This window comes from Dama dama, chromosome 10 (assembly GCF_033118175.1).
Source record: "Dama dama isolate Ldn47 chromosome 10, ASM3311817v1, whole genome shotgun sequence".
Lineage (NCBI taxonomy): Eukaryota > Metazoa > Chordata > Mammalia > Artiodactyla > Cervidae > Dama > Dama dama.
This window is the reverse complement of record NC_083690.1, coordinates 36,809,745-36,836,620: the sequence shown is the minus strand read 5'-3', so window position 1 is coordinate 36,836,620 and position 26,876 is coordinate 36,809,745. Positions and strand designations below refer to the sequence as shown.

The following is a 26,876-nucleotide window of genomic DNA, read 5'->3' as shown; positions in this document are numbered from 1 at the left end:
CCTTCGTTCTCTGTCTCTGTCTCTCTCAGCTCATCAGTGCGCTGAGTGCAGAGGACCCAGTAGTGACTTCTGGGGAGGCCCAAGGGGACAGTGGAGTTGTAGGATGAAAGGGACCTGGGTTCCCATGTGGCAGCTTGGAGGACAGCAGTGTAAAAGCCTGCTCCTGGACACTGGCGGGACTTCAGGTGAGTTGAAAATAAACTTTACTTGTGTCAAACAGCCACTGAAATTCCAGGGCTATTTTTATTACTGAGAAAAATAGAAATGTCAAAACGTGATTTATTAGTAATTACTAGTGTTTCCATTTATGTTCAATCAGGAGAAAAATAAATCACATGTTAATTTGAACAGGGAAAGTTAATGTAAAGAATTATTAACTGTAACACAGTAAAGAGAGTTCTAAAGAACAGTAGTGAGTTCTGGAATAATTCTTCACCTTACTAATTCGCTCTAAAGTGATATCCCTTCTGCTATGTATTCCATCCACTGAGTATTCTTAAAGAATATTTCCATTTGCAAGCTAGCTAATGGGTTCTTTGTAGGGTGTAAAGAATGCAAAGTAACATACATGCTAATCAAAATAAAATTGACTCCAGGAGGGATCTGAGTGTCTGTTCCCACATGGCAACAAAACAGCAGGAAAAAATGGAGTGAAGAAACACTGGTTGGCACTGCACTCCCCCACCTGATGTCAGTAGGGCAGAGTGTGGACCTGAACTTGCACCTTCATCTGGAGGCAACAAGGCCATGAGCACTGGTTCTCCACTTACACCAGGGTGGCACTGGCAAAGCCCAAAGGAATGACACATAGCATTTGTAATATCCACAATTTAATTTTTCAAAAATGTAAATACATATAAAAAAAGAATATCCTGTGAGTGCTCACTGAGCTTCTTGACACTGAGTTCCTTGAAGAAGAAGACTTGGTCCACCTTTGAAATTCCAGTGTCTACCTCAATAACTAGCACACTGCTACCTACAAAACTTTTTTCCTATATGCCAAATTGTAATTTACTAATTTCTAAGGATAAATATGTTTCCAAGACTTACAAAGGTGTGTATAATTTGGGGCACCATTTTCTTGATTTTAAATAAGGCCATTTCTTTAGTTAGGGCTTGGAGAATTGAACACTTTCCATTTAAGCATTCACCTCTAGATCCCCAGAATCTATGCTAACTTGCAAATTAAATTATTTTTTCCTATATTGTCCCAGCTTTTCTCCCAGGACTTCCTTCTGGTTTTTGGAGACTTTTTTTATTATGGCCTCTGGATCTCTGACTCTGCTCTTTGCCCTTCCTTCTTTTGAAAAGGAGGGAACAAATCCCGAGGTGTAAAATAACATGTTTTCATCCATCTCAGCGGCAGAGCTGGCCTGCTTCTTCCTGTCTGAGTCCGTTGCCAAAAGATCCCAACACCACCCCCCCACCTCCACCCCTCAGCCTAGCAGAGCCTCCCGACTGGAAACCACGCATTCTTTTATACACCCTTAACTCAACCCTCCCCAGTGCACACGGCTTGTCCCAGGGGATTGAAGGGGCTCATCTCTCAAGTGTTACTCTTACTACACTTCACGTGACTCCGCGCCTGCCTTGTTCACTTACAAGTTGAGCACTCACAAGTCAGGGCTGTGTGTTTTCACCATTTTATTCCCAAAGCACATGATGCTTACCCCGCAGTCCTTGAAAAGTGCTGGTTGAACTGGTGTCATCAGGGTGAAGAGAACCAAGAAAGGCAGAGTTGGAGCTGGGAAGTCTGTTGATGGCTGTTTGATAGGGTAATAATTTGTTCTAGGAAAATAAGAGAAAAGGAGGTTGTGTGTGACAGGCAAGGAGGTCTAGTTTCAAAGCAAACAACAACCCCCAGAAATCAGAATCAAAAAGAAAAAAAATGCAAAGGGAGGCAGCAAAGATGCCAAACCCACAGGAACCAGCCATAACATAATCACTGTGTTAGTCAGGGTTCTCCGGAGAATAAGGGGATGGGGAGGGTGGGAGAGTACATATTTATTTTGAGGAATTAGCTCACAATATGTGGAGACTGGTAAGTCTTGAATCTGTAGGCTAGGCCAGCAGACTGGAAATTCAGGAAAGGGCTGATGTTGCAGTTTGGAGTCTGAAATCTGCTGGGCAACAGGCTGGAACTCAGGAGCGTTTCTATGTAATTAAATTCTTGATGAGAATTCCTTCTTCTCCAGAAACCTCAGTCTTTTCTCTTAAGACCTTCAGTCGACTGGATGAAGGCCATCCACATCATGGAAGATAATGTGCTTTATTCAAAATTGAATACTTTTCCTACCTTAGATGCACCTTCACAGTGTAGGGGAGGCATTTTTGTTTTTACCTCTACCCTCTTAGGGTTTTCAGCTGGGCCTAAGAATTAACTTGACAGAAGACAGATTAGCAGGAGAAAAGAGTACAAATTTACTTACTACAAGTTTTATATGACATGGGAGCCCTCACAAGGAAATGAAGGCCCAATGAAATGGACAAATCTATGTGCTTTTTATAGCAGGCAGAAGAAAAAGAGGCAACTAAGGAAAAGTGACTAAGCTGTGGGGAGGCTAAGGAAAGATAGAAATTATTTTAATAAGGTCTGTTTTACAGAATTCTCTAAGTCCTGTAAATGGACCTCTGCTTTATGCAGAACTCTGCATAGCATTTCTCACTGCTCAATATACTTACTTTCTTATTTATTAATTTTTTATCTAGCTCACCCTCTGCCCCACAGCGCCTTGAAAACAATAAAAATATGTCTTATTTGTATTCACTGCTACATCTCCAGTTTCAAGAACAGTGTGTGGTACACAGAAGGCGCTCAATAAACACTGGTTGAATGAAAGACTTTGCTCCCTTCATAAGTAGTATGATTCAAGTTGTTTGTGAAAATGGAACAATTCTAGCGATGGCTGATGAGCATTGTCCTGTGAAAGGTTCCTCTCTGTCAAGAACAATGAGAACCGGGAATTTCTGAGGTAAAATCAAGTGTAACTTCAAAAAAAAAAGTTGGCCAGTGGAGCAATGGAAAAAGCATCAGCTTCAGCAACAGCGGACTTAGACTGGAATCTGGCTCTGTCACTTGCCAGCTGTGTGCCGTGAGCAAGACTCAATCTCTCTCGAGTTTCCACTTCCTCATCTGTATAGTATCTGGGGATATTATTACAAGGACGGTTAATGAGGGTTTGGCCAGTGTATAGATGAAAATGCTTGGAATGAGTGTGTGCTTAAAAAAAAAAAAATAACCACAAGGCCACGGAAGGTTTTGCAGATCAAGCATCTCCACAGAACTTTCTCTCTCTACATCCCCCTCCAATTTAAATTTCATATTATAATCATACCTGATTTTTAAAAAGGCATCCATCTTCTCTAACTGGTTTTCTCTTCAAGCAACAGCACTTAGTTTTACTTTATTGATATGATTCACATACTGTAAAATTCACCCTTTAAAACTGTACAATTCAGTGGTTTTCATTACATCCACAAGGCTGTGAAACCATCATAACTCTGTAATTCCAGGACATTTTCATCATCCAGCACAGCCATTAGCAGTCACTCCCCATTTCCCCTTCTGCTCAGCCCCCAGCAAACAGCTAATCTGCTTTCTGTCTCTATGAATTTGCCTAGTGTAGACATCTCACAGATACACCCAGATGATATGTGGCCTGGCGGGTCTGAGTTCCTTCACTTAGCATGATGTTTTCAAGGTTTATCCATGTGATAGCATAGATCAATACCTCATTCCTTTTTACAACTGGATAATACTCCATTGTATGGATATGCCACATTGCTTTATCTGGTCTTCAGTTTATGAATATTTGGGTTGCTTTCTATTTGGGGGCGATTATGAGTGATGCTGCCATAAACATCTGTGTACAAGTTTTTGTGTAAACATACAGTTTTCAGTTCTCTTAGGTATGTATTTAGGAGTGGAATTTTTAGGTCCTATTTAACTTTCATTTATAAATATAGTAACTCTATATTTAACTTTCAGAGGAACCACCAACCTGTTTCCCACAGCAACTGCACAATTTTACATCCCTACCTGCAATGTATGAGGGTTCCAATGTCTCCAAATCCTCATCAAGCTTTTTTATTAGTTTATCATCATTTTGCCTCACATTAATATTGCAGCAGGTCTAAAAACTACTTAAATTAAAACAGAAAATTTCTATATGTCACTCATATATTAAAAAAATTACCCCAAGGTCATTTTCTAATTATTCTTGGCAGAGAATATTCAGTATTACAGATGCCTTGGCTAAGGAGGGATAATGCTCTATCACATAATTTCTTACAGAAACCCGGGACGAAAAATCGCTTTGGAACAAATTCCTGTCAGAGAGCTGCCTTAAGTAGGCACAAGAGTAGCATCTGAAGAGCTCTTGATCTACGTCTTTCGGCTCTGTCACGGTTCCACCTGCAAGCCGCCTAGCATTGTTGGAATCCGCCCCCACCCCCGTCCCCGTGTGCGCAGGCGCAAACTTCTCAGCTCGGCCTCCTCCCTCCGGTCCCGGCCCCAGACCCGCCCTCCGCCGACACGCCCCCCACCTTCGCGCTCTGGGGCTCAGGGGAGGGGAGAGGAATGTTCAAGAGGATGTGCGGCCAATGCACGAGCGTCTCGGAAGCGGCGCTCCGCACTGGCAGAGTAAGTCTGATGACGTAGTCACTCTCCAATCGGCATCCTGGGGGCGGGACTAAAGTCGGGCAGGGCAGGGCCGGAGGAGGAGACCGCCGGGTGGAAGCACGTGATCGCGGTCTGGGGCCGGAAGCTAGGTCGGCTTCAAGCGCCCCCAGCACCTAGAGCTGCGATGGTGAGTGAGAACGCATGCGCAGAGTTACGCGCGGCGCCGGGGGTACCTTGCCCCTGTCCCCCAATCTCTTTGGTTGCCCTCCGGCCTCACCTCCTATTCTCCCCGGGGCTGGGAGGGAATGGAGAAGGGAGGGGTGGCGACGTAGAAGGCCAAGGAGAAGTCGCTGGGAGGGTGTGTAGAGGCTGGGGGCTGGTCTGAGGGGGAGGCGGAGGCCACAGGTGGGTTTGGGGAGGGGGCCCGAGGGTAGCGGAGGGGACGTGTGGAAAGCTAGTGGAGCCCGGGGCGGAGGAGAGGACTGACGGAGGCTCAGGAGGATCAGTGCTGAAGGCTGTGTAGAGGGAAGAGGGTCTGGAAGGGCCCTGGCTGGGTAAAGAGGCTTGGAGCGGGGGCAGGGGGCACTGTCAAGAGAGAGACTCGGGTTTCCCAAGGGCCATCCTTTCGGCCTACTCCTCACTAATTGCATCTTTACCCACTAGACTTCGGCACTGACCCAGGGGCTGGAGCGAATTCCCGACCAGCTTGGCTACCTGGTGCTGAGTGAAGGCGCGGTGCTGGCGGTGCGTTCTGGAAACGGGAGGGGCGTGCTTCAAGTACACATGACCCTAGGATGCCTTCTAATGTTGCCCTGTTTGGCCCGATTTGTCTCTGTTCTTGATCTTTACCTGGTATCACGCCTGGCATGTAGGAATTAAATCAATTAACCAATCTCTGGACTCTTAGTCTTGTAACTGTCCTGAGGTAAAGAGGTTTACTGACTTTACCAAAGTCAGGCTAGTTATAACTGACAATACCCGTTACTCTTGAGTATGTCTATTTGGTATTTATTGAAGAGGCTTGGTATTTTGTTCTGTAGTACAATACAGTGTCAGCTCTAGAAGTTTTCAATCTGGCTAGAGAGACAAGGCTTAAGACTAAAAGTTCAAAGTAGTGCATGTGGTTAACGCAGCTGAAGGAGTCCAGAAAGTGAAGGATTCAGCCCTTCATACTATAACTTGTGTTTTGGCAAGGAACCTTCCTTGGATGAGTTAAGAATTCATCTGGGCTTAAAAGATGGATAGATGGCAGAAAAGAAAGAATATTCAGGGTTGGGAGGTGGACATGTTTGCAGGAGTGTAACACCAGCCTGTCTGAATTGGTGATGGGGTTATGTTGAAAAGATTTGGAAACATTTGGGGGAAGAGGAGGATATGGTAGGGAAAGGTCCAATTGAAGGACTTTGACGGCTGGGCTAACACATTTGGATTAATCTTGGGGGTAATAGGTTTGAAGGGTTTTTGAACAGAAACAAGCTGATGAAGTGATTGAGTGGCATTGTTCTGTTAGGTGTAAAGGTAAGCCAGAAGGGGCGGGATTCAAAAGCAGGGATGCTGTTGCCGAAATCTAGGTATGAAACCTCTGGTTGCAACGAGGAGGAGCAAGGAGAGAAGGGGTTTTTAAAGGAAGAATTGTCTTAGTAATGACCTAATGTTAGTCACTCAGTCGTGTCCGACTCTGTGCAACCCCATGGACTGTAGCCCGCCAGGCTCCTCTGTCCATGGGATTCTCCAGGCAAGAATACTGGAGTGGGTTGCCATTCCCTTCTCCAGGGGATCTTCCCAACCCAGGGATCGAACCGTGGCCTCCTGCATTACAGGCAGATTCTTTACCATCCGAGCCACCTGGGAAGCCCTTGTAATGACTAGAGCTCAGTGATAAAGGGAATACTTTTCCATCCTGTACAACTTTGTATGCAAGCCTAGACCAGCAGGGACCTAAGAAAGGAAGTTGATTGGGGAGGGGGAGAGGTAACGGGGATTTTGATAGTCCAGCTTTAAACACTTGAGTTTGATATAGAATAGGGTAAACTCTAGGAGTTGGTGATGGACAGGGAGGCCTGGCATGCTGCAGTCCATGGGGTTGCAAAGAGTCAGACACAACTGAATGACTGAACTGAACTGAGTAGCAGTTAGATAATGCCAGGAGCTAGTCTGAGCATCTTGCCAGTACTCTTGTGACACTCACAAGCACGTAAGATAGGTACTGATGTCCCCAATTTACAGATGAGGAAACTGAGGTATAGAATCCAGCAGGAGGGCTATATGGAGGAGGTAAGAAGTTGAGCTCATTATCAGAAAAGAGGAAGCCCAGGCCGCTGTGACGTCATTACTCAAGGGCCAAGTAGTCCGAAGGGGTTCAGAGACAAAAGGGATGTTTATGTGTCAGGTTCTACAGACAGGGTGACAAATGGGAAACGGGAAAAGATGGAGCCTGGGACTCTAGCTGTGGTGGTTGGGCACTGATATGTGAGAATGTGGTTTTTTTCAAATAAGTGAGAGAGGGAGACAGGGAGAGAAACCAAGATTCAGGGATTGGGAAAACAGGGTCAGTGAAGAAATGGATGAGAGTTCCTGCTTCCTCGGGGAAGCCCAGTATTTTAAGGATGACAAACGAGATGGCATCAAGAGGGGCAACAATGTCATAGGAGGGTTTAGGTTTTTCCAAAACTAGGGGTGATGTACGGAGAAGGTAATGGCACCCCACTTCAGTACTCTTGCCTGGAAAATCCCACGGACGGAGGAGCCTGGTAGGCTGCAGTCCATGGGGTTGCTGAGAGTCAGACATGACTGAGCGACTTAACTTTCATTTTTCACTTTCATGCACTGGAGAAGGAAATGGCAACCCACTCCAGTATTCTTGCCTGGAGAATCCCAGGGATGGGTGAGCCTGGTGAGCTGCCGTCTGTGGGGTCGCAGAGTCGGATACGACTGAAGTGACTTAGCAGTAGCCAGGGGTATGTAGGGGTGTTGGAAAGTGGAGACAGAGAGGTTACATATGCTAGCACCAAAGTGTTCTTGGAATTGCCTCCCAGTTCTGTTCCCTGATTCCTGCCGCCCTCCCTCTGTGTGCAGTCATCTGGGGATCTGGAGAATGATGAGCAAGCCGCCAGCACCATATCTGAGCTCGTCAGCACGGCCTGCGGTTTCCGGCTGCATCAAGGCATGAGCGTACCCTTCAAGCGTCTGTCGGGTGAGCCTCGGCCTCTGGTCGGGGGGAGGGGGCGGTGCTGCTCCCCAAGGCCACTCTTCTAGGGGAAAGACACCTGTCCTCTACCAACTTCCCACCATCTCCTCTGGAATCCATGTCTTCCCCTTGGTATTTACCCCGTATCAGAACTATGAGAAGAGTAAGAGAAAGGAGGGGATTTAATGGAGACCTTCCATCTTCTAATGTTTGAGCTTTGAACTGTTGAATTCCTTTGGCTTTGGATCCTAGCCAGTTTGTGTGCGACCCCTAGGGAGGCCCCCACAACCCACTAACTCTCTGCTCCCTTCCCTCTCCCGGGGCGGGGGAAGGTGTGTCTCCCCTCCAGTGGTCTTTGGAGAACACACGCTGCTGGTGACAGTCTCGGGACAGAGGGTGTTTGTGGTGAAGAGGCAGAACCGAGGCCGGGAGCCCATTGACGTGTGAGCCTGCCCAAGGGCGAGGGGCAGAGGAGGAGCCTCTGTGACGAGAAAGATGGGAACCTCCGCGGCCTCTCTCTTGGTGCCACTAGAACTAAAGTTGTCTGCTCACCCGCTTCCCCACCCCGACCTGGAAGGGCAGAGGCTCGGGAACTCTGTACTCTGTTAAGGAGAGTGAAGGTGAGAGGACCTCCCTTCTTCTCACCCTCCCTAATAAACATGAGTGTGATGTTCCTGGGCCCAGGGATGTGTTGTGTGTATTGGGGGAGGAGGGTCATACCCATGTGTCTTTCAGCTTCCGGGGCCTCAGTCCAGAGGAGTGGGGTGGACAGAGAAAACTGGGAATCAGAAGGAAAAAAAATGGGTGGGAAGGGAGCTATCTGGTGTACAGGCTGGAGGGAATCTTTCTGAGCCCTTAGGTCTCTGCTGCTGCCAACCCACGCACAAGTAACAGTCTTCTTCTCCCTCCTGAACAGGCATTTAATAGTCTTATTTCAGTTGGAAGCAGTAGTTGGAGAATAAGTTACAGGGACAGACAGACAAAAAAAAAAAAAACCAACCCAAACCAAAAATCCCACACAACTTAAAGTGCTTCAGGCTGCAAAGGTAAACAGGACGACGAGGGGAGGCCACCTAGCTCTCTCCCCTGACCTGAGACAGGAGGGTCGTGTCATTGTCGGGTCCCTTTACCATCACCACCCTCTGATCTCAGCCCTGCGGGTGGGAGGGAGGGAGGGAATGTCAGAGGCGGGGAAGACAACGTAAGAGGAACAAGGAAAACACTTTGTAAACTTAGAACCAGGGTGCAAGGCAGGGGGCAAGGGAGCTCCTGGAGCCCCTGCCCTGGCCACGGGGTGGGGCCAGCCCCCCCAGGAAGTCCGGGAAATACTGTCGGCTTCACGCTGCAGCCATCCCCGGCCATTTCACAGCTTCGTCCCTCGTCCCTCATCAGTAGACACAGACAGGCGGCCCTGCGGGGGCCCCCCTCACCCTAGGTGGGAGGCTCCCCGGGGAGGCGCAGCCTGGAGGGAGCACCCACGCTGGGGGCTGTCCATTTCCGGGAGTGTGAGAGGGAGGCGGCCGGATGGTCTACTTGACCGGCTCCACCACCAGGACCTTGCACTCGCGTTTGGCGATCTTGTCCAGAGAGAGCACAGCCTTGTCCGGGGGCAGGTAGAGGGGCCGGCCAACAGGGGAGGCCACGGGGGGCGTGATGGCCCGGCGCTCCATCACACTGCCCGACCTGGAGGAAGGTGGAGGCTATGGGCTCTGGCCAGACCCCAGGGTCCCATCCTGCTCCCTTTCCAATCCCGGCTTCTACTAAGCCCGCGGGCCCCTCCCCGCGTACTTCCATACCTCATGAGGTGGCTACGGGAGGGCTGTTGGTGGGAGAAGGACTGAGAGCGGCCCAGGCTGGCCTGGTGCCTCTCCACCAAGTCCCGGACAGCAGGGCTGCTGGGGCTGCTCTTGCGAGAGAGGGGCCGGGCCTCGGGCGGCGGGTGGGACACGCTGGCAGTGAACTGCAGCTTCAGTTTCATGTGCTGGCTCAGCTGGGGTGGGGAGACACTGATCAGCCGGCCAGCTAGGCTGCCAGGCCCCTGACCTCCTTTCAGGTCATCTTCCCCACTTGACAGGCCCAAGTGGGATCTAAAGCCCACATTCCCTCCACCCGGCTTTGTAGCACCCACCCACTTATGCTTCAGCCACAGAAGCCAGCAGCCCTGACTCCTCCCACCCGATGCTAGGCCTCACCCAGCCCACCTCGAAGAGCCCGGTCCGCAGAGCCTGGAAGGCCACACTGAAGGTGAGCGCGCTGCCCTTCCGGGAGAAGCCGAGGTTGTTGAGGGGTGTGTGGCAGACGATGGAGTCCAGGGCTGCCTGCATGGCCCGGCGCTCCTCCTCACACAGCTGCTTTCCTGACGGGCAGAAACAGGGCTGGGAAACAGTCTGTGTGGCCTTTCTTGGTCTGCAGGGGGCTTTGACGAGCACAGTCTTATTTGCTGCTCAGAGCCACTCTGTGGAGTAAACTGACTATATGCTATTGTTTGCTGAACTTTATAAACAACAGTAGCTAATAGTTACTGTGTGCTGAGATCTATTCTAACCACTTCACATATATTAACTTATTAAGTTGCTGTGACAGCCACATGAGGTATTATTTTCTCCATTTTAGAGATGAGAAATCTGAGGCTCAGAGAGGTTAAGTAACCTACTAAAGGTCACACAGCTAAGAAATGGGAGATGTACAAGGCAAACAGGGAACCCAATCCCTTAAAATCACTCTGCCCCACAGCCTCTCTAAACTCTCCATTATGACACCGTGGAGACCACCCAGGTACACAGCTGAAGCATCCTGCCACAAGTCACCCGCCTCCATGACATCTTCCTTTCCCTTCCCCTCCTAGCAGCTACCTACCAGCCTGGGCATGCTCCGGGGTCCACACGAGCCTTACAGCAAGGAAGTCTTGGAGATTGTTGAGCAGCGTATAGGTAACAGTGAAACGCTCATAGGTCCGAACAGGGGACTCACAAGAAGCAGTCATCACAAAGCACGGGCGGTCCAGGCGGATGCTGGGCAAGCTAGAAGCAGTGAGAGAGAGAGAAGGAAGCAGGATGTATGTGTTTCGAAACAGAGATGAACAGGATGGTGTCCAGTGGGGAGCATTGGGGGGGTGTCCCACAAACTCACCGGTAGTGGGTATAGATGCTCTGGGTGAAGGGCAACTTCGGCGTGGACCACTGAACCACAGCGATCAGGGGAACCTCTAGGCCCTGTCGGAGGGATGAGCAGAAATATCACCTGTGTGTGATGGCCTGAAGGAGAGGTTCCCTCTCCCATTAGTCAACTCCCTGGCCTCTCCCTTCCCATTGCATTTTCTCAGCCTTTCTCCTTAAACACACCAGTCCCTTGTACTCACCTCCTTGGCCCCTGGAGGGGGCTGCTCACCCCCTCTGAGCTGAAACAGGAAGTTATGTTCCTCCAGGGCACTAAGTGGGCAGGGGAAGCAGCCAGAGGTACCAGGGAGCCGACAGAAGGAGCCCATGGAGACTTCCCCAGATTGGTGACTAGTTGAGAAGAAAGGGACCAGAGCTGGACCTTTCGCTGCCAGAGCTCTGGGCCCTGCGGCTGTGCCCAGCACTCTGTGGCCCCGCCCCTCCCAGGGCCTCACCAGACATTGTCCACCAGCAGCACAGAGCCGTCGGGCATGACAGGTAGATAACTGGCATTGAAGTTTGGGAGAATGCGGATATCCCAGACAGAAATTTCCTCCTGGGAGGAGCTGTTCAGCACTGTGGGAGGTAACCAGCTCAGCTCAGAGTATCTGAACTCCTCGGACCACACCAACTCCCCACTAAAATGGATCTATCCCCACCGTATTGTCCAGGGTAACTGCCACCCAGCCGGCACCCTTGCTGCTACCCAAGACTGGAGCCTCCAGTCTGCTCACCCTTGAGCACGGTCAAGTGTTTTCCAGCCACAGTGAACTGGCGGCACTTCAGAACCGGAGGGGGCAGCAGAGTCAGCAGGGTGCTCACTGCAGGAGAGGGTGGAGGCTGGAGATGACGAGCTGGGCACACCTCACCTCCAACCCACAGGTCCAGTCTTCCTCTCCCTGGATCAGGCACTTGCTGGTGCCACTCCTCCACCGTCCCCACAAAATCCAGACACTAGCATTTCCTCTCTGCATTCTCCTCCCCACCTTGGGCCTTGAAAGCGCTCTGCTCGCCCCTGAAGGTCTCCCCAGGAGATCGGGTCTGCAGCAAGCGCAGGTAGCCTTGATCTCTGACCTCTGGTGCCTCAACCTCCCGCTTCCACACGGTCACTACAATCTGAGCACAGGGGACACGGGACCACAGTTAAGGAGAAACAACCTCAGAAAGGCGTCTGAATTCAGACAGAGCTCCACCCCGTGCTAACCTTACCTTGGCCTTAGGTGTCCCTGGGGGCAGTCTATCCAGTGAAACGGTGAGTGGGAAGATGACCTCATCTGTGGACACAATTGGTTCCTCCACAGGCAGCTGGGTTGCCAGAGGGGTGAAGAGGTCAGGAGAGTCAAGGCCGCCCGCCGCGCCCGCGTCCCCTTTAAGATCTACGGGACGTGGTTCTCGCCCTCCCCTCTCCTCATCCGTCATAGGCCTCCAGCTTCCCGCTAGCGTCCCTCTCCCCTCCGGTCTGGGGAGCCCAGCAAACCGCCCCTCAGCCCTGTGTCGTGGCGCTCCGGGCTCCTCACCGTGGTCGCTCCCCCTGAGGTAGCAGGGCCCGGGCCGTGGGTGAGGAGGGGGCTGCAGCCTCGAAACAACCCCCCACCGCCAGGGTCCCCGCCCCCCGGGGGTTCGGGGTCCTGGTCGCCCGAGCCACCGCCCCCGGGCGCCCCGCCTCCGGCGCTGACCGAGGCCAGGGCGGCCAGGGCGGTCGCCAGTTCCGCCCAGGCCCCACGGGAGCCCAAGCCTGGGCCGCCCCCGGCGCCGGACCCCGCGCCACCCCGGCAGCGCAGCACCAGCAGGAAGCGAACCGTCTCCCCTAGGTAGAGGTGGTTGCGCCGGGGCAGCGCCCGGTACCGGCCCGGGTCTCCCGCCAGCTCCGCGCGCGGCGGCAGCGGCACGGCCGGGAAGTACATCGAGTAGTCGCACTGGGACTCCATGGGCGGCGCGGGCCGGGGGGCGAGGTGGGCCGGGGCCGGCGGAGGACAGAGGGGCCGCTAGGGTGGTTCCGGGAGCCCCGAGTCCCGACTGGTGCTGCGCGCGGCCGGGCCGGCCCGACAGACCAGCTGGGGCCGGGAACCGGGGCAACGAACCCGGAACCGAGACCCCACGGGGCCGGAACCGGGGTGCGGGACCGAATGACTGGTGAGAAACCGGAAGCGGAAGGGAAGGGGCGTGGCCTCGGAGGCGCCGGAATTTGTAGGTGACCGGACTTTGGAGGAGAGGGGCGGGTGCGGCATGGGTTAGGCTGCTGTGGAAGGCTAGAGTTCTTGGACTAAGAAAAGAACCCCCGCCAACCCCGTTTCTTCCAGGAAGATGCTCCATCCCCTTCCCTTGTCGCTCTAGAGCAGGTCGAAGTTTCAAATTATTTATTAATTGAATATTTCATTCATAGTGAAATGAGCGCAGCCCAGTAACAAGTGTTTCATAGGTGGACGTATTATTCCGATCCCTTGTGTCCCAGACTTGCTCTGTCGTACTCCATGGTTTGCTCCTCCAGAAGGCCTTCGAAAGTGCAGCTTGTACCTTCGGGGTTGGGGGTAGGGTCGGGGGTGGGAAAGGGGAAGAGGCAAAAATGGGAGGGAGCCTGCTGCTCCGTCTGGGATTCCTTGGCACAGGCTGGAGATGTGGGACCCACATTCTTGCAAAGTTCCACTTGTCCTCTGGGGAGCAGACGTGCTTTCTGAGGGAAGCCGAAAGGGCATCTGGCTGCCTCACACTCATCACTGGCGCCCTATGGCTTAACTGCTCTTCAGCTTAAGACAGTGGTTTGATGCCTAGGGGGAGGGTCGCCTTGAAGTCTTGAGGAGTAGAGAGACTGTTGGGGGGAACTGCTTGGCATCTAGCTTATCCTTGTACTGCAGCTCGGGGGTAGCCAGGCGCTCACACTCCTCCTGGTCTTGGAGGCTCAGCCCACTTCGGAGCACATAACCCAAAACCTTACCTGACCCAAACTGGAAAGGGCGGAATCGCCGGTCAGTGATGTACTTGGGGTCTAAAGCCTCACCCCCGACCAGACAGTGTTTAGCCAGGGCCTCTCGGCGAGCCCGGAGCTCCGCCACAGCACTCTCCAGCCGGCTCTGGCCATATTGCTTTATCCGGGCCCACAGACTTCGGTTGAAGTGAACATAGAGAGCCCAGTCCAAGTTGTTCCAGGCTCGTGCCCGGGCAGTCAGCTGCCTGTCCTCAGTGGTCAGTCCACCATCGTCAATGGTGCTTCCGTCCTGCCCACCTCCAGCTTGGGCATTGTGCATAAAGCCTACCACATCATCTAGACCCCAGCACAGCGCATCTGCCAGCAGGACCAGTGACTCATCAAAGTACTCAGCCACCAAGACCAGGTCAAAGACAGAGTCCAGCCAGGCCAGATTCCACTGGATGAAGGATGAAGACCCCAAATCTAAAGAGGCAGGGCTGGACCTCTGGCTGTGACCATCAGCAACAGTGGGAACAGGATGGAAGAGAGCATTGGGATCCAGGGTGTGGGCTGGAGGGCCAGCACCAGAAGGTAACTGGGGAGGGTTGGGGTCTCTGGAGACATGTGGATTCCCTCTCTTGGTCCTCATATCTGGGGGGAAGGGGAGGCCAAAGTCAAACCATAGCAAGTTGCGCGCGTAGTGGTCCCCCCGGGCCCCAGGTCGGTAGAAGGCTCGAGGATTGGCCAAGAAGGCAGCCAAGGATGGTGCTTTGCGGAAGGCCGATGACGCGGATTTATAGTAGGAGAAGGCAGAGCGGGCCAGAGCCGCTGGGTCTCGGACAATGGAAAAGAAGAAGCTGTCAGAAGGCATGACCTGAAGTACCTGGGGAGGAGAGGAAACCAGCACAGAGAGTGAACTATAGAGGAAGAAACTAACAGCAAACCCAGTGCGCACTGACCCCCCGGCTGCCTCCAGCCTCCTGACAGCTCTGCTGGGAACCCCCAGCTGCCTTCACTAGCTGCACAGATCTTGGTAAGGTACTTGACATCTCTGAAATTCAATTTACTTATCTGCAAAAATGGGACCCATCATACCTTCCTTCCCAGATGATTATGGAGGTTACATGAGATAAGGATAGGAAGGAACCCAGAATATGGGGAGCTCCTGGAAAACATTAATTTCCTCAGGCCTTTCTGTTTGCTTTGGTTGGTAACACTTCTAGGAATCAAGGCTTGTGTTCACTTCTCCAACAAAAACCTATAACATGTCTACCCTGGCATTCTTGGTCACAGCTCCAAGAAAGGAACTGGCTTCAGGCCTCCTCAGGAGGATCACTGGCAGCAAGTAGATAGCAGCCATAATTCTATCTCAGGCACAGGCGTCAGGTGGGCAGGCCAAGCCCAGCGTGGCCGAAAATCAGGGCACTTGGGAGGCTCCTTGGCATCTTGGAAAGCAAGAGACATCCCTGAAATGGGCAGTGAGGAGCCATGGCCATTCAATAAGGAGCTGTTCTGAGTCTTGGGACGTAAGATCCCACTTGTTGGCAAGAAGGAAGGTGGGCATTGGGCTGAGCCACACCCTAGTGTGGTCCAGCAGGCAGATCCACACCAGAATCCAGCTCGGGGGCTCCCTGAAGGATCTCTGCCTCTGAGTGTGACTGTGGTCATTACCATGACTCCCTGACAAGTCCTCCAATCTGTTCTATGGATGTGGGGCATGCCTGAAGGACAAGCCTGTGAACTGTGTGTCTTTGAAGGCATAGGGGAAGAGTGCAGAGAACAGTCCATGGCATCAGAGGGGCCTGGAATAAAATTCCAATTCAGCCACTTACCAACTGGTGTAACTTTGGGCAGGTTATTGTGCTTCTCAGAGCCTTTATTCCTCCATCAATAAATCTGGGTTAATACTCACTTTGAAGAATGTGCAAGTGCATGGAACATGGGAGGTAGTCAGTGAATGGTGGTGACAGTCATCCTAAACTCCAGGGACACCTGCCTCAGTGACTGCTGTCCTTGCTTCACTCTCAGCAGTGCCCCTCGCTGCCCGGTAGATCAGTTCATGCTGCTGCTCCTTTCTTCAGCTCCAGCTCCAACAGGACTGTCTTTGCAGCCACCACTGAAGTACTATCACCTACACACACACACACCCCACTGCCACCGTGTCTTTGAGATGTTTTGCTCTGAGAACACCCGATATTACCCTTACTACAAAGTCACGTCCACTCTTCCCTATAAAACCCACCTGTTGAGAAAACCCCACCTCTTTTGATGAATATTCTCCCCACCATTCCAAATAACAAACACACATACGCACACACATGTGCAATGGAAGGCACTTTGGAGCAGCTGGGCCTGGCTTCAAATGCTACTCTGCAGCTTTCTGTTAACAGAGGGCCAGTCCCTTAGCCTTTCTGGGAGTGAATCTCCTCATCTGTGTAGTGGGGACACTTATGCCTTCCTGGCAGGGTGACGGTAGGATGACTACCCAGCACTCAAGACGTGTTCAGTGAAAGTTGGCTCTTGGCCTGTGTGTTTACATTTGCCCATTGATTTCCTCCTCCAAGAGCTCCCAGGTTCCTCTGTGTGTGTGTGTGTGTGGATGACATGTGAGTGCGTGCATGCATCTCCTCATTTAGAACTGAGGCTGCGGGCAAGGAAGGGGGGCTGGGACTGGGCTAGAGCTTGGCATATAGCTGATCCTCGGAATCTGGCAGACATGGTGAAGGGTGTGAGAGGAAGGAGGGTCCGAAGGCAGTGACTGCACAGGGCCCCTGGTGGTATCAGTGGGAGAGGCCAGGAAGGGCCAGGGGCACCTGGAGGGAGGGTTGGTGGGGTGGGGTGAGAGTTGGCAGGGCACTGCTGCCAGCAGGCTAAATGGATCAAGGAAAGAGACTAGTAAATTCTAGATGGGAGAAGGCAGAACTTCAGGTGCCAGAAAATTCTGAGGAAGGGACAGCTGAGGAGAGGAGAACAGGACTCCCACCTTTGTGGGACTGCCCCCCAGCCCAACCTTTGGGTAAGGAGATGCCTGGGGACCCCCATTGCCTGGGGTCTCCCCCGTGGTGGTCTTGGCTACAGGCCCAAGCCCATCTCTCCCCAGTCCCTCCCACCCCCTCAACACTCCTCACCTCTTTCAGGTTGAACCTCATGTGATGACAGAGGATGTGGAAAGGGGGCTGGGTGTCTCCACTCTGAGGGCGGTAGCCTTTGACCCGAGAGGCCTGGAAAAGTCTTGGGTAGCCAAACTGGTAGCGGGCAGGGAGGGCAAAGCGCAGCCCGTGTCGGTCCCCATAGCGGTGAAGCAGACTCAGCACAGAGCTGCTCCCGGATTTATGTGTCTTCAGAAACACAAGGCGCTGCCGCGGCGGGCACGATGGAGCAGCTGGTCCCGGGGATGAGGCCCAGAAATGTCGGAGCTGCAGCCCGGGTAGCCTGGGGAGAGACAGGAGGGGAAGTGTCCTGTCCCTCACCAGCAAGTGGATGGATGTCTCGTGGAGCCAGGAAAGCATGGAGTGTCCTCTGAGGCCCCAAGAGTCACAGACCCAGATGGAACAGACAAGAGCACGGGGGGGCATCTGGGGGCCATTGGGACAAGATGGGAACTCACCTCCTCTGGAAGGGACCCCCCCAGAGCTGGAGGGCAAATCCGATGGTCATGAAGACTCCCAGAGCCACCCCCAGGCCCCGGGGCCCCCAGAGGCGCATGGTCCTGGTGGGAGACAGAAGGCCCATGTGGCCCGGGGAAGGGTGACGCTGGAGAGGGACAGGGCAAGGGCCAGGCGCAGAGGCAGAGACAGCTGGAGACCGCCGTGCAGCCGCGGAAGGCGCTCATTCGAGTTCGGGGGTTCATTCCCCAGGCCTGCTCGCAGCCCCGGTTGAGTCTGCCCCCTGAGTTAGCAGATTTTTGCCTCCGTCAGCGTCTAGAAGGGAAATGAGGGGGAAGGAGAGGAATCTAAGGAGCGGGTAAGAGCCTTCGCTCCTGCTGCCGGGCAGCCGCGACCTCATTGCAGGCAGGGGGGTGGGAGGGGAGCTCTCTCTACACCCAGATCTTCCAGGTGCCCCATGACTGCGGCTCTGCTGTCAGCTGCAGCTCCCTCCAACCTCCAAGGACAGTTTCTTCCCAAGCCCCAGGGATTTGGAAGTGAAAGGGAGGAAGATCAGACCAATCCACTCGTACCAAGGAGATGGACATCTCCAGGCCCCGGGCCACCTCCTCTGCCCCTCTGCCTGTGACAAGTCTGATGCGGCGCCCCTCTCTGAGGCTGAGAGGGGAAGCCTTAAGGAGGGCCTGACGGGGCACACAGCTTAGAAACCCAGGGAAGTGAGACTGCAGGGACGACTTTGTACGGAGTAAGAGTCGACCGGCTCATCTAAGCTCAGGCATCCTTTCCCTCGCGGCGGCGGCGGGCGCGAGCAGACGCCAGTGTGTGAGAGCGGCCTGGGGGGTGTAGGGTTGCTTATGAAGCCCAGTCCCAGCCATAAACTCCCCCCCAAACACATCCCCGTTTCCACTTTCCAATCCCAGCAGTGCACCCAGAGGGGATCGAGAGGGTGGGGCTGGGGAGAGAAACTCTGTGACACAAAGATAACAAGACAAAAAAAGCGAACGCTGAGCTTTGGAATTCCTCTCAGGCCCCAGCTTCCCAATCAATTGGGAGTCCAGACCTGCCCCTTCATTCCAACCCACAGCCACGGGCCACAGCCCGTCTTTCCAGCAAGCCCTGGCAGCCCCCTTCCAGGATGAGCCCAAAGCGACCCTAGGCAGAGAACCCACACTTGCTACCTAGAGACCCGCCCCCTCTGGCATCACCCCCCCTCACCCCCCCCCCCATTTCCTCCCCCAACCTAGCCCCACACCGCACCCCCTCCCATGTTTAGATTTCTTGTCTTCCTTCCACCCATCTCTGTCTCCTCCCATTACCTCCAATTCCAGCCCTCGGACCCCTCCAGCTTTGGGGATTGCTCAGTCTGTTGCCAGCCCTGGGTTGGCTCCCTCTGGGGTTCTCTCTGTGAAACCCCTCACAACTCCTCCCATCAATTCTAGAGTCCTTCCACTGATCTAGGCCTCAGCTTCGCTTGCCCAACTCACCAGGCCACCTGAGGAGCAGCAGGGAAATCGGGGTCTGGCCCTCCCGCCCGCTCCAGCCACCGCCCGGTTCCTCGATCAGCTCAACTTTCCCCAGAAACTTTCTCAGCGCCCAGGCTCCTCCCCCTCCCTCCCTTTGTCCCGCCAGTCCGTGCCGCTGATTCGGCTTTGACGGCGGCGTCTCTGGGTCTCTCCTTCCCCGCATCTTTCCTTCTCTTTCAGGGCACCCAGCCTGCCCTTAGAAGACACTTCTACCCTCCTTTCGCCATTGTACTTTTTCTTTCAGCTTTCTGCAGGACAAAAGACTCATTCAGGCTGAAAGAAAAAAGAAAGATGGTAACAGTTGAAAGCAGACAGTATCAAGGATATGACAAGGTAGTCAGAGGAACCTTCACAGAGAAGGAGGAGATGGGGGCCGAGGGGGACCACCCACCCTGAAGGCAGAGGGCAGTAGTATGGTGATATTAACGATGCCTTGGTTCCAGAAGAGTTTTGCTAGTCTCCAGAATTCTCCCCATTTTGCAGATAGGTATTCAGACCCAGAGGGTGGACAGCTTGCCCAAATTTAATCCCAGGGTACAGGTTCCAAGATAAGGAGGCAGAAAATGAACTGCCGGTCAGAGAGACTCTGGGGCTAAATGTACAGAAAGTCGCACACCGGGTCCAACAAATTAGCCATTTATTTACAGAATAAACACTGAGTTGAACACTGAAACATGAAATGGGGATGCCTGTGAAGGATGTGGATGGCAGAGACCATGAGATGTGGGTTTTTGTTGATATTTTAGTTTAAGAAAGTGATACTGAAAAACTCAACAGAATCCAGGCCAATAGATCCTGACATCTTAGTCCCCTGCCCTGCACCTCATAAGCGCCCAGCTTTGTCTATTTCTGAGTTTCTGAGACTGGGTGCCGCAACCCATCCCACTTTCAACTTCTTTCAATATACCCACCCCCCAACTGCAACTCTAAAACTCCTTCCTTTTTCCCTGTTGGGGCTCACCACCAATCTAACTATAGAGGCTGGGTTGGAGAGACCATACCTCCTTCCTAAATAAATACCCCAAGCCCTTCCTCCCCAGATACCAAATGAAAAAATAAATATTGTGAACACCCACCCCCCAACCCACCAATGGAAATCTCCTGGATTTGGGGCCCCAGCCATTCACCCAAAACGTCCCTCTCTACCCTCTCTGCAGCCCCCTTCAACTCCTCTCCCGACCCAACTGATGAGGGAGAGGGGAAGGGCCATGAACCCTCCCGATGCCAGGGCACCCCTCCCCTGTTATCGAGGTCCAAGCAGGGCTAGCGCTGAGAGGAAGAGAATGAGGAGGGGTTGTGTGTGACAACCAACAGATGTCCCTCCAGTCCTGCTCCGGTCCTGGCTGTGGCGGATAATGACACCTCCTTTGCCCCCTGCACCTTCCCTTCGAGGAGGGCGAGGAGCTCGCGCCGGGGGGGCCACAGCTGCTGCGCCAGCCATCCAGTCATCTGCATAGTGTTGTCCCTCTCCAGAGCCGCTAGCGTCCTCTAGAGGGAGGGGGAGGATCGGAAACAGGGATGGTGAAGAGGGGCAGCGTGAGACGGTGCAAGAAACAGCCACAGGCAGGGAGGAAAAGAACTCGAGAAAAAACAGAGGTTGGGTCAGGGGCAGGCAGGGTGAGAGGAGGGAGAAAGTGAGTGACAGGAAGGCGAAGAGAGATCAGACAGACATGGAAACAAGGCAACGAGACACAGGAAGAGACGAGACAGACAAAAAAGAGAGACAGATGGGGAGAGGATAAACAGGAAAAGACAGACAAAACAGACACGGAAGCAGCGAGTCGACGGAAGAGGAGTGGGGGAGGAGAGACAAAGAGAGACGGTGGGGGAGAGGGGGAAAAAATGTATGTCAGTGCCTTGCATCTCTGGCAAATTCTGCTTTGGGGAGCCAGCCCCGTGGAACCCGCACCCCACTTCCCCGCCTCCCTGGATTGCCGGTGCTCCCCAATCTCTTCCCACAGCCCACCCTCGGGAGCTTCCCACCGCTTTGTAAGAATGTTTTGCTGTCTCCCCCAAGGGACCGTGAAATCAAGGGTAGAGATCTTCTCATTGGTCTTCCACTCCCTACCTTTGAGGTAAGCGCTCAATACAGGCGTGTGAACTGCGTGAGTGAATGAATGAATGGTAACCGAGACGCGAGGGGAGGGACTACAGACGCAGGGGGCGGGGCTGCGGGTTGGCCTGCGTCCAATCGCGGAAAGCGGGGCGGAGCGAGGTCCTCGTTGTCCGCGGGTCTCACCCCAGTCCTCCAGCTCCAGGTCGCGTCCCAGGGCAGCCGCTTTCATCCTGGTCGTGGCGGCCCGGAGCTGCAGCCGCCGCCTCCGCGTCTGGAGGTCGGGGCTTGAAGCTTCTGCATCCAGCTCTGGGTTGTCGAGCTGCCCGGCCTGGGAGCCGACCACGGGCGACAAGTACCTGCGAGCAGAGCAGCCCCGGAGGCTCCCGCCCCACCCCGCCCCCGGAGTCAGCCTCGCCCGCCCGCGCGCCCGCAGCCCACCGCCCGGCTCTCACCGGCCCGGTCCAGCTCCGGTCCAGCAAGGCGCCGCCTCCTGCGAGAGGTCCGCCGCCACGCGGGGGTCCCCGCACACAGTCTGGGGCAGTCCGGCCCAGATGCCCCTCACCCGGCCCAGACGCTCGCGGAGCTCCCACACCTGGACGTAAAGAGAGCCGGCCGGGCGGAGATGGAGCGCGCGCCCCTGTCCCCCGCGCTCGCGCCCCTGCCGCGGCCGCCCGCCACTCACCAGCCGGGGCAGGCTGGCGCCCGCAGCAGTCGTCGGCCGCTCCTCCTCCGCCACCGCCGCGGACCAGAAGCGACCCACGTCCTCCCTAGGGGCTGGGGCACGGCGGGCGCGAGCCCGCGCTGGCTGGGGGCTCCCGCATTCCTGGAATACCTTCGGCACAGGGTAGAGACCCCACACACAGTCATCCCGCGGTAGAACCCACACCCCAACACTCCAAACGTCCTTGACACCCCGGTTTATCCAGAGACCCTACAGTGTCTCCCTAACACCCCACACTGTCCCCCCACCCCAGGGACTCCCCCCTCCACGCTTCTCCCTCCTGTTCTCCTGCCAACTCCCAGTCTGACACTCCCACCCTTCTTATGGCCCCTGTACCTGGGCTGACACCCCTACACTGTTTTCCTGCAAATGCATCAAGCCTTCTGAGATCTTCACCCCAATGGACTGGGCCGCGAGCTCAAAAGAAAAGGGGCCTTGGATCTTGTCGGCCAGGAACAGGAGACCATCTTGAAAGAGGGTAAGGCAGAGAAAGGGTTAAATGAGGGGCTATCCAGGGAGATACTCACTGAAGTGGGATGTTCCCACAAATCCTGACCCAGGCCTTGGAGGCAAGCAGCGGGTCTTAGATTGGGGGAGAACTGACATGAGAAGAGCCCCCCTCCTCCTCTCCACTCAGCATTGCTGAACACTCCCTCCCCAGTCCACCCTGCCCACGCCACACAGACAGATCTCTCAGGCTTTCCTGAATCCCCTCACCCAGATAGGGCCCCCAGTCAGGATCCAGTCCTTGGCTGCCGATACAGCCATAGGCCACGTTGAGGCAGAAGCCCCGGCAGGGTGGCAGCGAGGGGACCCCCCGGCAAAGGGGGCAGCCTGTCAGACGCATCACAGCCCGCTTGCAGCCTTCGGACAGCGGCATCTGGGAGCAGAGAGCAGGGCTGTGTCATCCACAAACAACTGGCTGCCCTCAGCCAAGCCTGGTGCTGGGCACAGAGAGAAATCAAATACCCCACCCCACCCTTCCCAGGCTCTAAGTGTGGAGCTGGATGTGAACCTCTAGGGTTGATGACCCCACGCGACAGCAGGAGTGACCCCAGGACTGCGCCAGACCTGAGGAGGGAGGCTCCTAGGGGCCGGGTTGCACATCCTGCTTCTTGAGAGAGATGGACCAGGGGGGCAGTGAGGGGCCTGAGAAAAGGTTCAAGGACAAGAGTGAGCCCATCATGGTTGAGGGGAGAATGAGGATGCAGGAAGTAAGGCTGGGAGGCCAAGGGGAGAATGGGCAGTCGAGAGAGGGCCTTGAAGGCCAAACCAGGAATCTGGCCTCTAGGAGGGAGCCACTGAGGGGCCCTGGAGAAAACCAGAAGGGCCAGTGGGCCAGTCTCAGAGAGGCTGTGGAGATGAGCAGGTCCCGAGAGGCTGGCAGAGGGTAAGAGTCATCAGAGGGCAGAAGAGGGTCAGAGGTGGGAGGAGTCATGGGTCATGATGCTAGAAAGACTGCAGTCTTCCTGATTTACCCAGGATGCCAGGGCTTCACGGCTGCTAAGGGAAGGCCAGGCCTCTCCTGCCAGCTGGCCCCTGACTCTTCTTCATGGGGCCTCTCCCACTTCCTCTCCCTCCCTGGGCCCCACCCATACTCAAGCCCCTTCTAACCTTAAGTGTTTCGCTGACCACATTTCTTCCAGTCTCCAGGCCTTGGACAAAGGCCCGGGCAGCCACCAGGGCCCGGGTTATCTGGAGGAAGGGAAAGGTGAGAAAAATCACCGGACTGTTGAGGGTCAGTCAACACTGGGGCCAAGAGACTGCACCAAAGGGATGAGCAGTGGGGGTAAGGTTTGTAGGTTATCTTGGGGTGATTAGGAATGTAAGGTGGTTCTGGGAGGCAGGTTCAAGAAGATCAAAGAATTCAGAGTCTGGCAGGACCAAGGGGAACTGGGCTTGGGAAGAGGTGGAAGGATTACATTTTACAGGACTTGGAGATAAAGGGACTTATATTTTAACAAATGCTGAACCTGAAGCCAGGAGACCTGAGTGTGAAACCTAGCTCCACCCCTTACTGGCTCTGAGACCTTAACCTCTTCAAGGTTCAGTTTTCTCATCTTGTAAAATAGGAATGTGAACATCTACTTCATAGAGTTATGGCAATTAAATGAGATACTATAAATGAAAATCCTTGAATCAGCATTCAATACACTCGCAAATCACACACTACACAGCTGAACCAGAGGAAGTCAAGATATTGGGAATAGGGATGAGTTGTCAGAAAGGGGGGCGGGGAGCAAGAGCAGATGAGTGGGTCAACCACTAGTATGAAACTAGGACACAGAATTGGGGGGCGGGGCTCCAGTCAAAGGAAACCAAGGAGATCTGGGTCAGGCAGAGGTGACTGGGGCTCAAGATAGGGATCACCAGGTCAGGGGCGACTGAGGCATGAAAAGGGGGTCACTGAGTTGGAGGTGAGTGGTACACAGTTCAGAGGTCACTAGGTCAAAGGTGGCTGAAGCTCAGGCGTTGGGGCCCCTCACCTGCAGGCGGAGGCGGCGGGGTGAGTCCCCAAAAGGCTTCAGAGAGTCATCAGCAGAAGAGGCCAGGCGTGTGAGGCAGAACAGGTAGTCGGGGGAGAAGATGTACTGTGGGTGCAGCAGGGGGAACATTTTCTCCAGGAGCTGAGCCCAGAAATCCACCAAGGCATCATCTAACCCCTCACCAGACCTCTCATAGTAGTCCCGTAGCCGAGAGAACAGACCACTGAACAAGGGGGTGTGCTGGGCATACAGGCGGCCGAAGGAGCGGTGGAAAAGCATGGACAGGGAGTGCTCAGCTGAGGAGAGCATCTCCCGAAAAACCTCTGTGGCAAGTGCAGAGAAAGAGGTGTGAGGTGGGGTGAAGCCAGAGAAGGATGGAAAAGTGAAAAGGCAGAGGCAAGAAGAAATGGGCATGGGGAGAAAAAAGAAAAGACAAGTGAGTTAGAAATTAAGTAACCCTTAGAGGTCTGGGCAGACTGGGGTGGGGGGGAATGTGGGGCAGGACCCTGAGAGAGCACAGGGTGGGGAAGTGGGGGCTAAACCAGGGCTGGAGTGCCTTTGGGAGAAGTCAGGAGTAGGTACAGGATGCTTGTGGGGGTCATGAGCTCAGAGAGAAGGTATGAAGCCAGGTTTGGGGACACCAGGTCCTCACCATCGAATTTTCTGTGTCGGGCAGCCAGTGTGTGAACCAAGAAGGAACCATTCTCCTCCACCAGGCCTCGGAAGGTGGCCTCAGTTTCCCAGGTCAGCCTCTGCTCTATCTCACTGGAACAGCAAGTGTACTCCTGGGGACAAATCCGGAGGTGTTCACCTGGACAGAGGAGACATGAAGGAATGGTGGGAAGTGCTGTCGTGAAATTCCTTCCTTCTCCTGACCATCTCTGGGGGCCATCCTTTCTCTTCCAGCTATCTGGTTTCTTTTCTATTGTCTGCCACCTCATTCCCACCTGGTCCTACTCCTTCCCTATTGTCCCCTCACCCATCCCAAGTGCACTGCCTTTAGGCATGGGATCAAATAGGAGTGGGCCAATTTAGTGATCAGAGGGTCCTCAGGTAGCCTGCCTAACACCACACACCCCAGGCCTCAAAGGACATACAGGATGGTTTCAATGGGAAGAATGGGGTTTGGAGGGGTGGGGTTACCTGGTAAGAAAGAAAGCACTACCATACAAGGGACTCATGTTAATAGCGAGGGAAACAAATTAGGCTGTGAAGAAAGAAACACAGAGGGGTTGCTAATTACTAGAAAGGGATTCCTGGGGTGAGGGTGGAGTAAGAGAGCTGTTATGCGAAGGGGAGTGTTATTGTGATCCTGATAAAGAAGTTCCGGAGGAGAAGAGACGTTATTACCGTGAGAGGAAAAGATTATTACAACGGCCACTCTGAAAGGGAAGAGAGTTATTGTGAGATGGGGAGGACCGGCCCCCGCCCCCTCCCTCGCCCCCAATTCTCTAGTCTCCCTCTTTCTCCTCACCTGAGATCAGGGCGGGAGGGAGTACGCTTAAGCTATATCCCCGGGCCCCCAGAATCTGCCGGGTCTCAGTGCAACTCCGGGTGACCTTTGCCTCGATACCGGGTCCAGGACCAGGACCGGGACAGAGGGGCAACAGCAGAAGCAGAAGAGAGCGCAGCGCGTACATAGCTGCTGCTGCCACCTTGGGACCGCAAAGTGGGTCGTAAGGAGGAAAGAAGAGCCGCCCGAACTCAGAAAGCCGGTTCTCTGCCACAGGACCGTCCCGCCGGCCAGAGAAAGAGCGCGACCTCCGAAAAGTGGACCGGGAGCACGATCGCTGGACCAAGGCGGCATCTGCCGAGACAATGGGAGCGGGGAGCCGGACAGGAGGCGGGGCCCGGGGCGGGGCCCCGCCAATAATGGTAAGGAGCCGAGTTTAGGGGCGGGGTCAAGGAGAAATTAAGCCAATGTACTGGGGAAGCTCGGCCGCGGGGCGGGACTCGGCAGGACCGGGAGGTTAGGGGAGGGGTGTGGTCTTCCTCTGAGGCGTGGCTATCTACATCGAAAGGCGGGGCCTGAGTGGAACTCAGCCTATGGTAGTTGAGAAGCCAGATTAAAGGAGTTACTACTGGGCGCAGTGTGAAGCCCAGCCAATGGAAGGGGAATTTGGGGACAGAGGGGCCGGGCTGGGGAGGAGTCAGGAGGAGCCGAGTTAAAGCAGGTGGCCAGCGCGCGGGAGCCCACGTGATACGGCTGCAAGCTGGAGAGCTCGTGGCCGCACGAGGCTGCTGGAGTGGCGTGGCTAGAACGTGGTAAGCACGAGCTCGCACACGCTCAAGTCTCGCGACAACTTGCAACCCTGAGACGAACCGTTGGGCTCGCGCTTTCCCGCGTTTTTCTGGATTCGTCTGCCACCCAGAGGGACGGGGGCGTGACCACAGAGACCTAAGGGACCCGAGACGGTGACTTTTCCTCAACGCTGCTCGGCCAGAAGTCGCTGTCCCGGGCTGTCACAGTGAGGCTCCCCTTTCACCCAGGCGTTCTCCATCCCCCGCACTCCAGCCCTGAGAGAAGCCCTCCCTCCCCATGGCTTCTTCCACAGAGGCCAGGAATCCCAGCCCCGGAAGACAGATAATCACTCTCTCGAGGGTTAGACGGCTCTGT

At 54.4% G+C, this 26,876-nt stretch overlaps 4 protein-coding genes across 4 annotated transcripts; 1 reads left to right on the top strand and 3 right to left on the bottom strand.

Annotated features, from left to right (window-relative positions):
• The first annotated feature begins 4,687 nt into the window (after positions 1–4,687).
• On the top strand, positions 4,688–8,481 carry LAMTOR4 (late endosomal/lysosomal adaptor, MAPK and MTOR activator 4). Its single transcript, XM_061153582.1, has 4 exons — positions 4,688–4,808; positions 5,285–5,365; positions 7,697–7,814; positions 8,158–8,481. The coding sequence occupies exons 1-4, from the start codon at positions 4,806–4,808 to the stop codon at positions 8,253–8,255; spliced, it is 300 nt and encodes a 99-aa protein (XP_061009565.1). The 5' UTR covers positions 4,688–4,805; the 3' UTR covers positions 8,256–8,481.
• Positions 8,482–8,608: 127 nt separating this feature from the next.
• On the bottom strand, positions 8,609–13,057 carry TRAPPC14 (trafficking protein particle complex subunit 14). Its single transcript, XM_061153578.1, has 11 exons — positions 12,481–13,057; positions 12,173–12,268; positions 11,950–12,079; positions 11,698–11,784; positions 11,419–11,539; positions 11,167–11,314; positions 10,938–11,020; positions 10,665–10,828; positions 10,010–10,164; positions 9,605–9,798; positions 8,609–9,491 (listed from the first exon to the last, which is right to left on the bottom strand). Exons 1-11 carry the CDS (start codon positions 12,889–12,891, stop codon positions 9,338–9,340), a joined length of 1,743 nt encoding a protein of 580 aa, XP_061009561.1. The 5' UTR covers positions 12,892–13,057; the 3' UTR covers positions 8,609–9,337.
• A 248-nt stretch (positions 13,058–13,305) lies between these two features.
• Positions 13,306–19,059, bottom strand: GAL3ST4 (galactose-3-O-sulfotransferase 4). Its single transcript, XM_061153581.1, has 4 exons — positions 18,958–19,059; positions 17,476–17,788; positions 16,997–17,300; positions 13,306–14,751 (listed from the first exon to the last, which is right to left on the bottom strand). The coding sequence occupies exons 2-4, from the start codon at positions 17,598–17,600 to the stop codon at positions 13,729–13,731; spliced, it is 1,452 nt and encodes a 483-aa protein (XP_061009564.1). The 5' UTR covers positions 17,601–17,788; positions 18,958–19,059; the 3' UTR covers positions 13,306–13,728.
• A 557-nt stretch (positions 19,060–19,616) lies between these two features.
• Positions 19,617–26,082, bottom strand: GPC2 (glypican 2). Its single transcript, XM_061152316.1, has 10 exons — positions 25,734–26,082; positions 24,912–25,070; positions 24,260–24,582; positions 23,388–23,468; positions 22,491–22,653; positions 22,110–22,240; positions 21,735–21,884; positions 21,505–21,644; positions 21,236–21,408; positions 19,617–20,484 (listed from the first exon to the last, which is right to left on the bottom strand). Exons 1-10 carry the CDS (start codon positions 25,897–25,899, stop codon positions 20,240–20,242), a joined length of 1,731 nt encoding a protein of 576 aa, XP_061008299.1. The 5' UTR covers positions 25,900–26,082; the 3' UTR covers positions 19,617–20,239.
• Positions 26,083–26,876: the final 794 nt, after the last annotated feature.